General features: G+C 61.0%; 2 protein-coding genes across 3 annotated transcripts in view; one reads left to right on the top strand and one right to left on the bottom strand.

Annotated features, from left to right (window-relative positions):
- ATP5ME (ATP synthase membrane subunit e) lies at positions 1–1,561 on the top strand. The gene is made up of 4 exons (XM_060298718.2): positions 1–131; positions 440–494; positions 933–1,031; positions 1,486–1,561. The coding sequence occupies exons 1-4, from the start codon at positions 96–98 to the stop codon at positions 1,509–1,511; spliced, it is 216 nt and encodes a 71-aa protein (XP_060154701.1). The 5' UTR covers positions 1–95; the 3' UTR covers positions 1,512–1,561.
- Positions 1,562–2,963: 1,402 nt separating this feature from the next.
- PDE6B (phosphodiesterase 6B) overlaps positions 2,964–12,950 on the bottom strand; it is a 29,096-nt gene continuing 19,109 nt past the window's right edge. For both annotated transcript variants that reach the window (XM_030851540.2, XM_060298717.1), the window contains exons 11-22: positions 12,645–12,710; positions 11,990–12,136; positions 9,341–9,448; positions 8,912–9,021; positions 8,591–8,678; positions 8,087–8,187; positions 7,737–7,844; positions 7,152–7,215; positions 6,776–6,850; positions 5,467–5,550; positions 4,183–4,339; positions 2,964–3,353 (exon numbers count right to left, since the gene is read on the bottom strand). In XM_030851540.2, coding sequence (XP_030707400.1) covers positions 3,292–3,353; positions 4,183–4,339; positions 5,467–5,550; positions 6,776–6,850; positions 7,152–7,215; positions 7,737–7,844; positions 8,087–8,187; positions 8,591–8,678; positions 8,912–9,021; positions 9,341–9,448; positions 11,990–12,136; positions 12,645–12,710 — 1,170 coding nt within the window. In that variant the 3' untranslated portion in view covers positions 2,964–3,291. The remainder of the gene's footprint in view (positions 3,354–4,182; positions 4,340–5,466; positions 5,551–6,775; positions 6,851–7,151; positions 7,216–7,736; positions 7,845–8,086; positions 8,188–8,590; positions 8,679–8,911; positions 9,022–9,340; positions 9,449–11,989; positions 12,137–12,644; positions 12,711–12,950) is intronic.

Below are 12,950 nucleotides of genomic sequence, written 5' to 3'. Positions count from 1 at the left end.
AGCCGGGTGAGCGTCTGCGTCTCCAATGTTTTCCGGGCCCTTGGAGCGTCCTCCTCGGTCCGCGTTGTGCTTCCGGCGCGAAGGTCACGGGCAAGATGGTGCCGCCAGTGCAGGTCTCTCCGCTCATCAAGGTGAACCAGGTTTCGCGGGCGCGGCCGGGTGCTCGGCTCCGCGTAGGCCCGCGCGTGAGCGACTCCGCGGAGCTCGAGACCTCCGGCCCGGCCTCCGCTCGGCGGGACAACCAACCCTCTCTCACCCCGCCCCGCGCCCCGACCCGGAGGCTGCGATTTTCCCCCGCCCCCCGCATCGGCCCCAGACGCCGCGGGTGCGAGCCCCCCCTTCCCCGCACGCGTCCCCCGCGCCCGGGACCCCCCGCGGGCTGAGAAAGCCCCCGGACCCCGGTTCCGCTCCGCCGGTCCTGACCGCCCTTTCCCCGCAGCTCGGCCGTTACTCCGCCTTGTTCCTCGGCGTGGTTTACGGAGCCAAGCGCTACGGTGAGTGACCACGGGCGTATAAAGCCGTCCCAGCCCACGGGGCGCTCACGGGGCTTCTCGACGACGGTGCGGGGTCCCGGGTGCCGGGCAGGAGAGGGGGCAGGGCGGGAGGCGCCAGACCCAGAAACCCGAGCGGGCTGGACCCTTGAGCGTCGCCGCGGCAGGCGTGTAGTTTGGTCGGGCAGCCCCTTGCAGCACAGAGACCTGAGCGAGGGGCGGCAAGACGCCCGGGGTGGCAGCGGGGACCCTGTACCTGCCCTCCGGGTGGGGCTCTGTTGAGGAGTGTCCGGCCTTTACGCATATCTAGGTAAAACAGGTATCTCTGGCGTTCACGGTGCACCTGAAGATGACTTTGCTTGTGCACTGAATTCCTTTTACTCAGTGCGTCGGTGAAAAAGTTCACTGATATCATCCCTCCCTTTCCCTTTCCTTTAACAGATTACCTGAAACCCCGGGCAGAGGAGGAGAGGAGGATAGCAGCTGAGGAGAAGAAGAAGCAGGATGAGCAGAGGCGCATTGAGAGAGAACTGGCAGAAGGTACTCGTGTTGCCGAACCTCATGGATTTGTTCTCCACCCGCATTTCCAGAAACAGCTGCTGGTCCAGATGAGCCCCACAGTGGAGGGGAAGGGCCGCTGTCTTGGTCCCTGCTGGCCCCTGGGTCCTCTTCTGGGGAAGTGGGAGGGAGAGCAGGTGTGGGTGTTGGGGGTGCATGGTGCTAACTCCCTTTAGTGAGGCCTTGGGCGTGAACTGTCGGCCACCCTCAGCGAGGCCCCAGGACCAGAACCAGGCTCACCTCTCCCTGCCTGCGGCGGCAGCTTGCAGTCAGGACGGGCAGGGGTAAGGAAGGCCCAGGATGGGAGTGGCAGCAGAGCATAGCCAGGCCCACCACAGAGTGAGATACTGGGTGGTTTAACACCAAACGTCGAAAGTGGGCCCTTTGGATGGCCCGAGTGTGTAATGATGCGTCTGTTTTCCTTCCAATCTTTCAGCCCAAGAGGACAGCATATTAAAGTGAGCCCGCCTTTCCCCGGAGCAGTGTGGATGAATAAAGCCTGCTGTACTGTGTGATTCTCTGATTTCTCTTTACTGTCCCCGGTTGTTTGGTTTCTGGACTCAGACTCAGCAGTTGTGTTCCTACCTTCTCAGGTCATGTGGGGTGCGGGTGGGGAGGGATTCCAGAAGAACCAGTCAGTGACCAGTGCATAAACCGGGCGGGATGCACAGAACCTCCGTCGCCTGTGCCGGGGTATCTGTGGCGGAGGCCAAAGGATGCATCTGTAGCGGAGACCCAGCTGGCCAGGCGTTGTGAGCACTGCTCCGTCTTCTGCCCTCCGAGCCTGGCCCAGACCCTTGGATGGGCAGGGGAGGGGCAGGCTTTGCAGATGGTGGGGGTGGAGATGGCCTGATGCCTCTACGGTTGGGACCTGGATCTCCATCGCCCTCCTGCACGTTCTCCCCTTGACCCCAGGGAGGGGATGTGGCCTCCTGAGGACCAGGCTGGGGTGCAGCTAGGTGTTCAGGGGCCTCAGGCCTTTGTGCCTGAGCAGACGGCAGACTCCACCCCTGGTGGCTGCGGCCTTTCACCCCCAGGCCTGGTGTCAAGTCGCTGTTCCCAGTTTTGTGCCAGGAGCACATTGCCTATGCTTAGAGCCCCAGTTTATTTGTCAAATGAGTTCATCTGCAAAAGTGAGAAGGTGAGAAGCAGCGTACAGCCGTTTTCAGTTAAGGTGAGGCTGGAGTGCGTGGTGGTGCACACCCCCTGGGGTATCCTGAGGTTGGTGGGTAGCTGGCACTGGGTCCCCCTGGGAACCTGGAGGAGCCCCCAGTCGCAGGCCCTTGTCACCACCAGGTGCCACTGTGAGCTGAAGGTTTTGTGGGCGTGTCCTTCGCCCCCCACCCCCCACCCCCGCCGGGAGTGCTGGCAGAGGGCAGCATCTTGAACCGGCCTTAGAACAACTCATTTGGCCTTGCAGTTCTGGCCAAGGCTGCAGCCAGGAAGAGTTTCCGGTATCTGGAAACATTGGCTTTGGAGCTCACGTTATGAGCTAAAGGTCCTTAATTTCTATCAGGTAACTTAGGACCCATTTCAAGCGTGAGTCTTGCATTGTCCCACTTGGGTCTGACTCGCTTTTCTTCCCGGCTCAGAACCATTAATTAGGTCCTTGGAGGCATGTGGTTGCTCCCATGAAGGAAACCTCAGTGGCGCAGGAGGACTTGGGCAGACCACAGGCGCTGGTCCGTCAGCGCGGTTCAGAGCAGCTCCCAGGCAGCGTTCATTACAGATTATTTTTGCACAGATCGCTCACGTCTGATCACTGCTGTTCTCACAGCCTGGACCTTTCTGGCAGGATTTTGTGGTTGGTCACAAATGAGCGTCCTCCACCAAGTAAAAAAAGGGCAGTGTGTTTTCTTTTGATTTTATTCTCAATTTTTGTGCATGTATTTTTTCCTAGACCAGATGGGAATTGGCATCTGTGTATCCATTTCTCCACCCATATATACATAGATACACGTGCAGTGTGAATATATTCACTCGGTGCTTTTAGACACACAGTTTACAGACCCTTTTTGAAGATCTTGGTGGCATTACTGTGCATCCAAAATGTGGATGAGTGTAAGGTAGGCTGTACTGTTCAGACCGTTCGTAGTTGGCTTTGGTTCGTAAACACACAAACCTTAAATTGAAAATATCCAAAATGGTCTTCAGTTATTTTCTCAGGCTTCTTAACCTCTTGTACCAGTGGTTAGAGGCACAGCCGCAGTGGGGTGAGGGGGCAGGGGGCCCGCTGACCGGCTTACAGGATGCAGCAGGTGGAAGACTGGGGTGCCGGGCCGCCGTTGCAAACTTCTGTGCCGGCTGCAAGAGAAGACAGGACGGTGAGCGGTGAGTGAGAAACGGGCGCGCCAAGCTCCTCCCCTCCACACACCCTGCAGGAGGAAGGGCAGAGACGGGCTGGTTGGCCTAAGCCGATTAGCCCAGCAGTTACTAGTTTAGCCCTTGGTGACACTCCAGCCTGGGCCTCTCTGAAGCTGGCTTGTTTCTATTGGTTCCCTCCCCTGCGGGACGTTTCAGGGAATGGCGATAAAAGTCCCAGAGCGCAAGCGACAACCAAGGCAGCAGCTCACAGGTTCTGATTTGGGGGGCGTGCTGAGTGGTTCCAATAGAGCCACGTTCCGCACTGCAGGGTGAAGGTGAACAGGTGCAGCAGCGCAGGGAAAGACACCGCGCACGCTGACTCCTAGCTCGCTTCCTGTCATTTTCTATGCGTCTGCTGTTATCTCGGGCTGGCGGGGGAGCGGAGGTAGAGTTTCTGAGCTCCCGAAGAGGGCACTGCTGATTGATTATGGAACAGAGGAGCTGTTAAGAGTTCACGCTATTTCAGCGGGGCTTTCCTTCCTTTTATAGAGGAGGTAACACTCAGTTACTTCCTTCCTGAGTCCCCGGCTAGGACCCCAAGCGCGCCCCCATGCTCTCCAGCTACGCTGAATCAGCAGGGCTGTTCCTGTGGGGTGGGCCTCCCCACGTGGCCACCTGTGCCCTGTGCAGCCAGGAGCCCTGGTGCGCCGACCACAGGGCCTCCTGAAGGCTGGCTTTTCCCCGAGTTGAACTCTGTTGCCTCGTGCCCGGCCCTGCAGGCCGAGGCCCGGCTGTGTGGTCTTGGCGGCGGCAGGTGTGGAGCGCAGACCTTTTTTGGCCGCCGTCCTCTCCGCCTCCTTCCTCTGCTCCTCCTCCAGGGCCTTCACCTTCACCTCGTACTCGTCAGCCAGGGTCTTCCACTCCTTCCTGTTGTTCTGCAGCCGGTCGAACATGGGCAGGATCTCCTCGTGGAAGCGGGAGAACTCCTGGAAAGGGAACCGAGAAGTCAGGCCACAGCCCCAGTGGCTCCTGGGCGGGCTGGGCTGGGGGGGTGCATGGGGGTGCCACGTGCCCAGCAGAGGCCTGAAAAGGGAGAAGGACGTGGGGGGTTGTGTCCTTGAGGTTAGAACAGGAGCTGTGGGGCGAGGTCCCCAAGAATAGAGTAGAAAGCATCAAAGCAGAAGGGACGTTCCCCCGGCAGGGGGGGCTGGGAAGGCGGCCCAGACGTGCAGGTGTTGGGGCTCCTTTGCCCTCTCTCATACGCACATCGCACGTCACACAGAGCCCACGCTCGCCCAGGAACACGTGTGAACGCCCGCAGGCTGTGTGGGTGGACGCAGGTGGGGAAGGCAGTGGGAGGGGAGTGCCTGGTGGTCCCCGGCAGTGACCACCTCAGGACCAGCATGTGCACCCTGGTCCCGCCTCCCTCCCCAGCACTGACAGCCCCCCCTTGGCGGGGGCAGAAAAGGGAGCTGGTGTTTCGGTAAAGGGAAGCGTGAGACCTCGGGGGCTGGGGTGGGGAGTGGAGCAGGAGGGACGTCACTCAACTCAACCTGAAAACCTCCTCGGAGTGTGGGGTCTGCCCCCCCAACATGGGCGGGGCCTGTGACGTCATGGTGTGTGTCACTCGGGCGGGCTCTGCCCCCTCACTCCCTTGCCAGTCCCTGGAGCTGATGTCACAGCACCTGTCCCAGCTCCTTGGCATGCGTCCCACTGTCACTGGGCTGTGCCCGGGTGTTTGCTGGGCTGCGTGCACCCAGCTGGCGACAGCGGACCACCCCCCTCCTCCCAGGGTGCAGACACTGAACAAATGCACTGCACGTATACTGCAGTCAGTGCCCTGAAAACAGCGCGCAGCCCTGGGCAGGGGCGCCTTAGACGGGGTTTGGGAAGGGACATTTGAGGTGCGACCTCGAGGTGAACAGGAGGACGTTCTGGGAGGGAGAAACTGGGGGGGCTGATGGGGAGGGGACCCCTTGGGGTGACGCTGAGGATTTCGATTCCGAGTGCAGACTCAAGGGGGATGGGAGCCACCGTCCCCCCCGCACCCACCCCCGCCCATTCCCCGCCCTTCCCCTGCAAACCCAGCCAGGCCCTGGGCCACCCCGCTCACCTTGTACACGAACGTGCACACAAAGTCAATGAAGCCGACCTGCAGTTTGGGGAGCTCGGCCGCCTTGTTCCGGTCCATCATCGGCTTGTGGGGGAGCAGGGACACCGTGAGGCACCTGGTGGCAGGCGTGCCTGACACCTCCCCAAGCCCCCAGGACTCAGCCCCACCCCGGCTCGGTGAAATTGTCCACGGAGACAAGAGAGCAGCGCCCTGGGGATGAGCTGGCCTTGGAAGGGAAAGCCAGGACGCCCCTTCCCTTCCGACCCACAGCCCCGTTCTGGGGAGCTGCCCTAGGCAGCGCTGGGCTCAGGCCACGTCAGCCAGGCGTGGAGCGCAGAGCCCCTTCCTCCAGCTTCCCCCCCCCTTGAGCTATCCATGGTGCTGACCCAAGGCCTGGCTCGTGACTCCCAAGGGGGCAAACCCCCATGCTCTTGAAGGAGCTGTCCTTGGTGTCCAGACTCTGGACCCCCCCTCCCCCACCCCCACCCTCGGTTGCCTGCTGGCAGGCTCTTCCTCGGAGTTGCCCTCTGTCTGGAGCTCGGTGTGCTGGAGTGAGCCATGCAGGACCCTAGAGGCCTGGCCCGGAGGAGACTGACAGGTTGCCTGCCCTTCCCTCAAGAGACTTTGCTAGTTGGTCAGGGCACCCTTTCCTGCAGCCTGCGCCTGGCCCCAGAGCCTTCCCAGCCCGGTGCTCAGAGAGCTCTTCAGTGGCTGGAGTTGGCTTGTGAGACAAAATCTCTCTCCATCTCTTCTGCCCATTGTTGGGTAATGCTCGTGTCCTTGTCCCCATGCAGGTGCCACTTCGGTCTAGCAACAGGTTCCTGACCCCCACATTGCTGAGCTGAAGGTCCCGGCATCGTTATAGCCCTGAAGGCAGACTGAGTTCCAGTCACGCCCAGACGGGCCTCCCTCCCTCCCCTCCGCCCCTGTGACCTGGCGACCGTGCGCACAGGTCCAAGCCCCAGGGTCCTTCCAGTACTGGACAGCCCTGCCCCCCGGTCCCCGCCTCCTCTCCCCCTCCTCCCTGCAGAGCTGCCTGGGCCCGTGGAGGCCTTCGGTCATGAGCCCCAGTCGGGCTCTGCAGCTTCGGCAACAGCTTTCCATCACTGCAGGCATCACAGTTTTACCCAACCCCTGCCTTTTCCGCAATTTACCCAGATTCGGTCCCAGCTAAATTCTCACCAGATTCATGTCACATGACCCCACAAAGTGAGAGTTAGGTCCCAGGACCCCAGACCCCCGGGGTCCCCTGTCCGAGGCTCCCAAGCACCGTGATGGGTATGTGGAGGATTCTGGAAGCAACACTCACGATGGGCTGCTGATCCAGAACTGTCCTCTCCAGGTCCCCTTGTTCCCAGAACTCAGCTGCCACCAGCAGAGCGACCTGAAAGGCACACGGAAGGCAGGCGTGCTGTGGATTCGGTGATGGTCAGATATTGTCCTGAGATCCTGTCAGGTTGGCCGGTGCCCTTGGTCTTCTGCACCCCAGACTCTGGTGTCCCTACTATTCAGGTTGGGAGTGCGGCAGCCCATTCCACCGTGGCGGCACTGGCTGGGCCCCAGAGCTGGGCAGCAGCCCTCGGCACTAGTTGCAGATGAATGGCTCTGTTCCCGCATCCCAGGCTGCACCTGGATGCAACCCCGTGAGGACTGGCAAGACGTCTGGGGCCCCGCATGACTCTGACCTTGCTCTGGACTTCCCAGGGCTTGGTGATGGCAGACAGGTCACACGCCGTCATCATCATGGCCCTGTGGGCAGACGGAGCTCCAGGCACATCCACACTGGCCTCCCCCCTTCCCCTCCACCTCTGCAAGGCCCGGTGACCGTGGAGGCACAGGTCCAAGTCCCAGTGTCCTTCCGGCAGTGGACGGTGCTACCCTGCACCCCACTCCACGCCTCCCCCACGCTCCCCGTCTCCTCGCCCCTCTCCCTAGGCAGCCAGGGACAGGAAGGTCAGCAAGTGCTTCTGGGGGACCAGTGATTTACACATACTTCCTAATTGGACCTCTGGGACAGGCCTGGGGCTGGACGTAGTTCTGAATCTGCACTTTGCAGGTGAGGGACGGAGGCTCATGAAGCGAGCACGGTATGTAATTGTGGACAAGGCCGTCCACCCCCAAGTCCTGCTGCTGCTCCCCTGAAAGGAGAGCGGGCGAGGCGAAGCGTTGGTAGGAGGCGCTGAAGCTGTGAGAAGTGGGCTGTTCTTGCTGTGGAGCGTCTGGGCCCTGGGGCTCGCGGTCCTGCGGGGGAGGCGTCGCCCTGCACTCACATGACTATCTCCTTCCGCGTCGTCTCCAGGGAGAGGTACTCCACCCAGCTGTTCCTGTCCTCGTAGTTCTGGGACTCATCCACAATCTTCTGGAACATCGTCCTCTTCCTGAACCCCAAGGACAAAGGGAGGGAGTTGACCCCCGCCCCCTCACGCCACGCAGGACCACACGTCCTCCTTGATCTCAACCCCACACGCCCTTCCAGGAGAGGAACCGAGGTGGGGAGTGCAGCCTTTGTGGGGCCCCGGGGCGGGTTGTCTGCCTGGAGCCCCAGGTGCCCCCCAGCCAGGCTCCCTCCCCATGGGGCCTCCTGGTGGTCTCCACGAGGCGGGTGGGCGGTGGTACCCACTTGAAGTAGAGCGCCAGGTCTGTGGCGATGATGGCGATGTCCATGAGGTGGATCACGTGCTCATGCTGCCGCCGGTTCAGGTTCTGATAGATGTTCAGGGTCTGCAGGCGGGGCTCTGGTCACAGGTGCGTCCCCCCCACTCCCCGTCCTTTCCCCTCCCCCACCCCTCCTGGAGGTCATCCGTCTGTCCCTCTTGGCGTTGCTGGCCAGCTTCTACCCAAGGGTCATGGGCCCCAGGCCCAGGTGGCCGCACATTGCACCGGGAGGCCCCCCCCTCCCCCCAACACTCCAGGGACCTGAGCCCACCTCACCCCCCGTGAGGGCATTTCCAAACTGGAATCACCAGGCCCATCCCATCACCCCCATCGCCACCACCACAAAGCCTGCCTCCCTTCTCCAGCGCCAGAGCTGTGTGGTGTGGACGCTGGCAGTGGAGTTCCAGGGGTGCAAGCGAAGGTCAGTCGGCCAGGAAATACAGCAAGAGAGCAAAGGGAGGGCACGCACCTCCTCGGAGAGCAGGAACTTCCCGAACTCCAGGTGATGTCGTTCCAAAATCGAGGAGCCGTGGAGCTTGGCTAAAGGGTTCTGGGATCTGTCACGGAGGTTTAATGAAAAGCAAGCAGTGGTCAGGAGCCCCAGAGCAGCCTGTTTGCCCCCAGCTCCCCCCATGAGGAACGGGCACCCCTGTGGGTGCGGCAGGCCCTCAGAGGCGAGCGCTCTCCCCAGCCGCTCTGCTGGGAGGCAAGCTCTCCGCAGGCCCCTCCCCGGGGACGCTGTGGCTGCCTCCAGCGCACAGCCACGTGGGCGCCCCAGGAGCGCGCCTACTTCATCTGGTACAGGTTGTTGGTGCCCCGGTGGTCGATGTCGTGGCACAGGCCGGCGGTCACCATGGCGAAGGCCTCCAGGTCCGTGTAGTAGCTCTTCAGTTTGCCCGTCTGCAGAGACAGGAGCCCACGATCCTGCAGCCCGTCAGCACCCTCGCCTGCCCTTGCTTCCCTGCTCTGCCGGGTGGGGGCAGGGGTGTGGGAGGCGGGGAGCTGGGCCCGACCCCACTGCCCCTTCCCAGCTCACGTGCTCTCCATCCACTTCCCGGGCTGGGGGTGTGCGCCAGTCAGAGGGGCCTCTGCCCTTGAAGGCCCCCACCTCCCACGTGGAGGGGCCGCCATCTAGGGTGCTGCCCTTGGAAGTGGGAGGGTCTTCACCACCCTGATCAGACGGGTGAGCCCTCTCCCCACCCCCGCCACACCCACGCACCATGAGAAGCGTGAACATCGTCTGGGCCACGTTGAAGCCGTGGCGCCAGTTGTGGTAGGTGATTCTCCGGTACCCCTTGCTCACGGAGAACAGGAACCGCACCAAGACCTGAGGGAGGTGGAGACGTGGGCTCCAGGCACCGAGCGCCTGGTCCCACCGTCGCTCTCCCAGCTGACAGCTGTGGGAAAGGCCCACGTCCCGTCCCCGCCCCACCACTGGCCTTTCGTGGGTGGCACCTGCCGGGTGCACCCGGGGTGGCAGGCAGCCGGAGGGGTGGAGCCAAAGCCAAGAGCAGGGCATCTGGGCCTCCGTCCTATTGCGAAGCCCCAGATTGAGACACGGACCCCAGGAGAGGGGGCTGGGATATTTCAGAAGACGAGGTCCATTTCAGCCATGGGTATCTGAATGCGGCAGGATGTGTGGGCACCTGGCCCAGTGACGGGGGAAAGGGGATGGTGGCTGAAGGTCCAGAGGCCGAGGGGTGGCAGAAGGGTGAGCAGTTATCTGTGGACAATAGAACATGGGCCCAAGGGAGCCTCTCATTGCTTCCACTGTGGTTTTTAGGGCCAGAAATTATTTGGAAATTTTTTATTCTGTTAATACTTTCTACAGTTTATTTCTTTTGTGTTTTCCCTTTGTTTTTTGTACAATGTCTATAGAAAATGCCAGCCTGCTGCACTTGTTCTCCAGGGCACAGAGAAAGACGGTTCCCTCACTTGGCCTTGGGGAAGCAGATGCTCCCTGAGGCGTGAAGGTGGAGGCAGGGCAGAAGCTGGAAAACCACAGGGAAGCAGCACAACTGGGAAGGCTGTGCCCCTCTCCCTGGGACAGTCTCTGAGGGGCCCTCTGTGCTCACACCTAGAGGGCGCTGTGTGCTTTCTGCACAGGTGCTGGGCTGCTTCTGTCTCCTCTTCCTCCAAAACCAAACACCCACTGCTGCCCAGTGATGCACTTGATGATCAGACTGCCTGGAGTACCTGTGTAACAAACTTCCCATCCATCCGTCCGTCCGTCCGTCCGTCCGTCCATCCATCCAGCCAGCCAGCCAGCCAGCCATCCAGTCAGCCATCCATCCATCCATCCAGCCAGCCAGCCAGCCAGCCAGCCAGCCATCCATCCATCCGTCCGTCCGTCCATCCATCCATCCATCCATCCACCCACCCACCCATCCACCCATCCATCCATCCATCCATCCAGCCAGCCAGCCAGCCAGCCAGCCAGCCAGCCACCCACCCATCCACCCATCCATCCATCCATCCACCCATCCATCCATCCAGCCAGCCAGCCAGCCAGCCAGCCACCCACCCATCCATCCATCCATCCAGCCACCCACCCATCCATCCATCCATCCATCCATCCACCCATCCATCCATCCACCCATCCATCCATCCATCCACCCATCCATCCATCCACTCATCCATCCATCCATCCATCCATCCACCCATCCACCCATCCATCCATCCAGCCACCCACCCATCCATCCATCCATCCATCCATCCACCCATCCATCCATCCACCCATCCATCCATCCATCCACCCATCCATCCATCCACTCATCCATCCATCCACCCATCCATCCATCCATCCACCCATCCATCCATCCACTCATCCATCCATCCACCCATCCATCCATCCATCCACCCATCCATCCATCCAGCCACCCACCCATCCATCCATCCATCCATCCATCCACCCATCCATCCATCCACCCATCCATCCATCCATCCACCCATCCATCCATCCACTCATCCATCCATCCATCCATCCATCCATCCATCCACCCATCCATCCATCCATCCACCCATCCATCCATCCAGCCACCCATCCATCCAGCCAGCCAGCCAGCCAGCCAGCTACCCACCCATCCATCCATCCAGCCAGCCACCCACCCATCCATCCATCCATCCATCCATCCACCCATCCATCCATCCACCCATCCATCCATCCATCCACCCATCCATCCATCCACTCATCCATCCATCCATCCATCCATCCATCCATCCATCCACCCATCCATCCATCCAGCCACCCACCCATCCATCCATCCATCCAGCCAGCCAGCCAGCCAGCCAGCCACCCACCCATCCACCCATCCATCCATCCATCCACCCATCCTTCCATCCTTCCAGCCAGCCATCCAGCCAGCCACCCATCCATCCATCCACCCACCCATCCATCCATCCTTCCATCCATCCATCCACCCATCCATCCATCCACCCATCCACCCATCCATCCATCCATCCATCCAGCCAGCCAGCCAGCCAGCCACCCACCCATCCACCCATCCATCCATCCACCCATCCATCCATCCATCCATCCATTCATCCATCCATCCAGCCAGCCAGCCAGCCAGCCACCCACCCATCCACCCATCCATCCATCCACCCACCCATCCATCCATCCATCCACCCATCCATCCATCCATCCATCCATTCATCCACCCATCCACCCATCCATCCATCCATCCATCCAGCCAGCCAGCCAGCCAGCCAGCCAGTCATGTATTCTAGGCACACTTGCCCTGAATATTTTGCTGGCCTGCACTGTCCATTCTGTAATGAACATGTTTGCCCCCAGACTTCCTGCGGGACCTGGGACTCCTGACCACCTCTCCCTGAACTGAGACCCTGATCATGAATGACCCCTCACCTCCTGGGGGATCTGGAACTTTCGAACCACTCCCAGCTCGTAGTACATCTGGATGCCACATTTGACCAGCTCCAGCTCCGTGCACTCCAGATCAGAGAAGTGGAACTCATAGATATCAAACTTGGTGGGCCCCGGCAGCTCTTGCTTCTGTGGGAAGGATTGTGGGGCTGAAGCGGGCAGGCCCACCGAAGCCCCGCCTGTTTCTTGTCTCTTCTCCTCTCAGGACACTCTGTCCAGCATCAGACACCCCAGGTGTCCGGTAACATCAAGCCAGTAGCCTGGGGCACTCACATCCCCTCCCAGCTCAGCCCCCTTCCTCTCCCCTTCTCCCACCTGTGGCCCAACAACGAGAACTTGCCAGCTGGGCAGACACGGTGATGTTGTCAGGGAAACAAACACAAAGATACACACATACACAGGCACACGCAGAGAGAGACAAGGACACGTGAATATACAGGCACACGGAAGGACACACAGACACATGCACTGACACGGGCACACACGATGCGCAGGAACGTGGACGCGTATCAGCGGCAAACATCACAAGCTCACGCTCTGTGCCCAAGCTCACTCCGGCCTCCTGGGAATGGAGGCGTCCCCCCCCCCCCCTCAGGCCCGCCCAGTCTCCACCTGGGGGCGGGAGTCAGGTTCTGACCAAGATTCTCCCCAGCTCATCTTCCTCGCATTCCGCAGGCTCCTTCCCGAGACGCTCTCTTGTTGGCTAGGAGAGAGACCGTGTGCTAAGAGACAGAGCGACAGTGTCAGCTACACCCCTCCTGACTGTGGGACAAAGTGACATTGGGCACGAAAGAACAGCGGGAGCCTCCAGGAGCCCCAGCTGAGGCCTCTGGCTTCAGAGACGGCGACGATGAGAGCCCAGCCGGCTCGCGGTTCCTACGCGTCCCTGCCTCTCCACGCCTGTCGAAGCTCTCCACTAGGGCGATGACGGTGGAGGCCTTGC

This window comes from Globicephala melas, chromosome 5, assembly GCF_963455315.2.
Source record: "Globicephala melas chromosome 5, mGloMel1.2, whole genome shotgun sequence".
Taxonomy (NCBI): Eukaryota; Metazoa; Chordata; class Mammalia; order Artiodactyla; family Delphinidae; genus Globicephala; species Globicephala melas.
The sequence above is the reverse complement of the archived record's forward strand: the minus strand, read 5'-3'. Positions and strand labels throughout refer to the sequence as shown.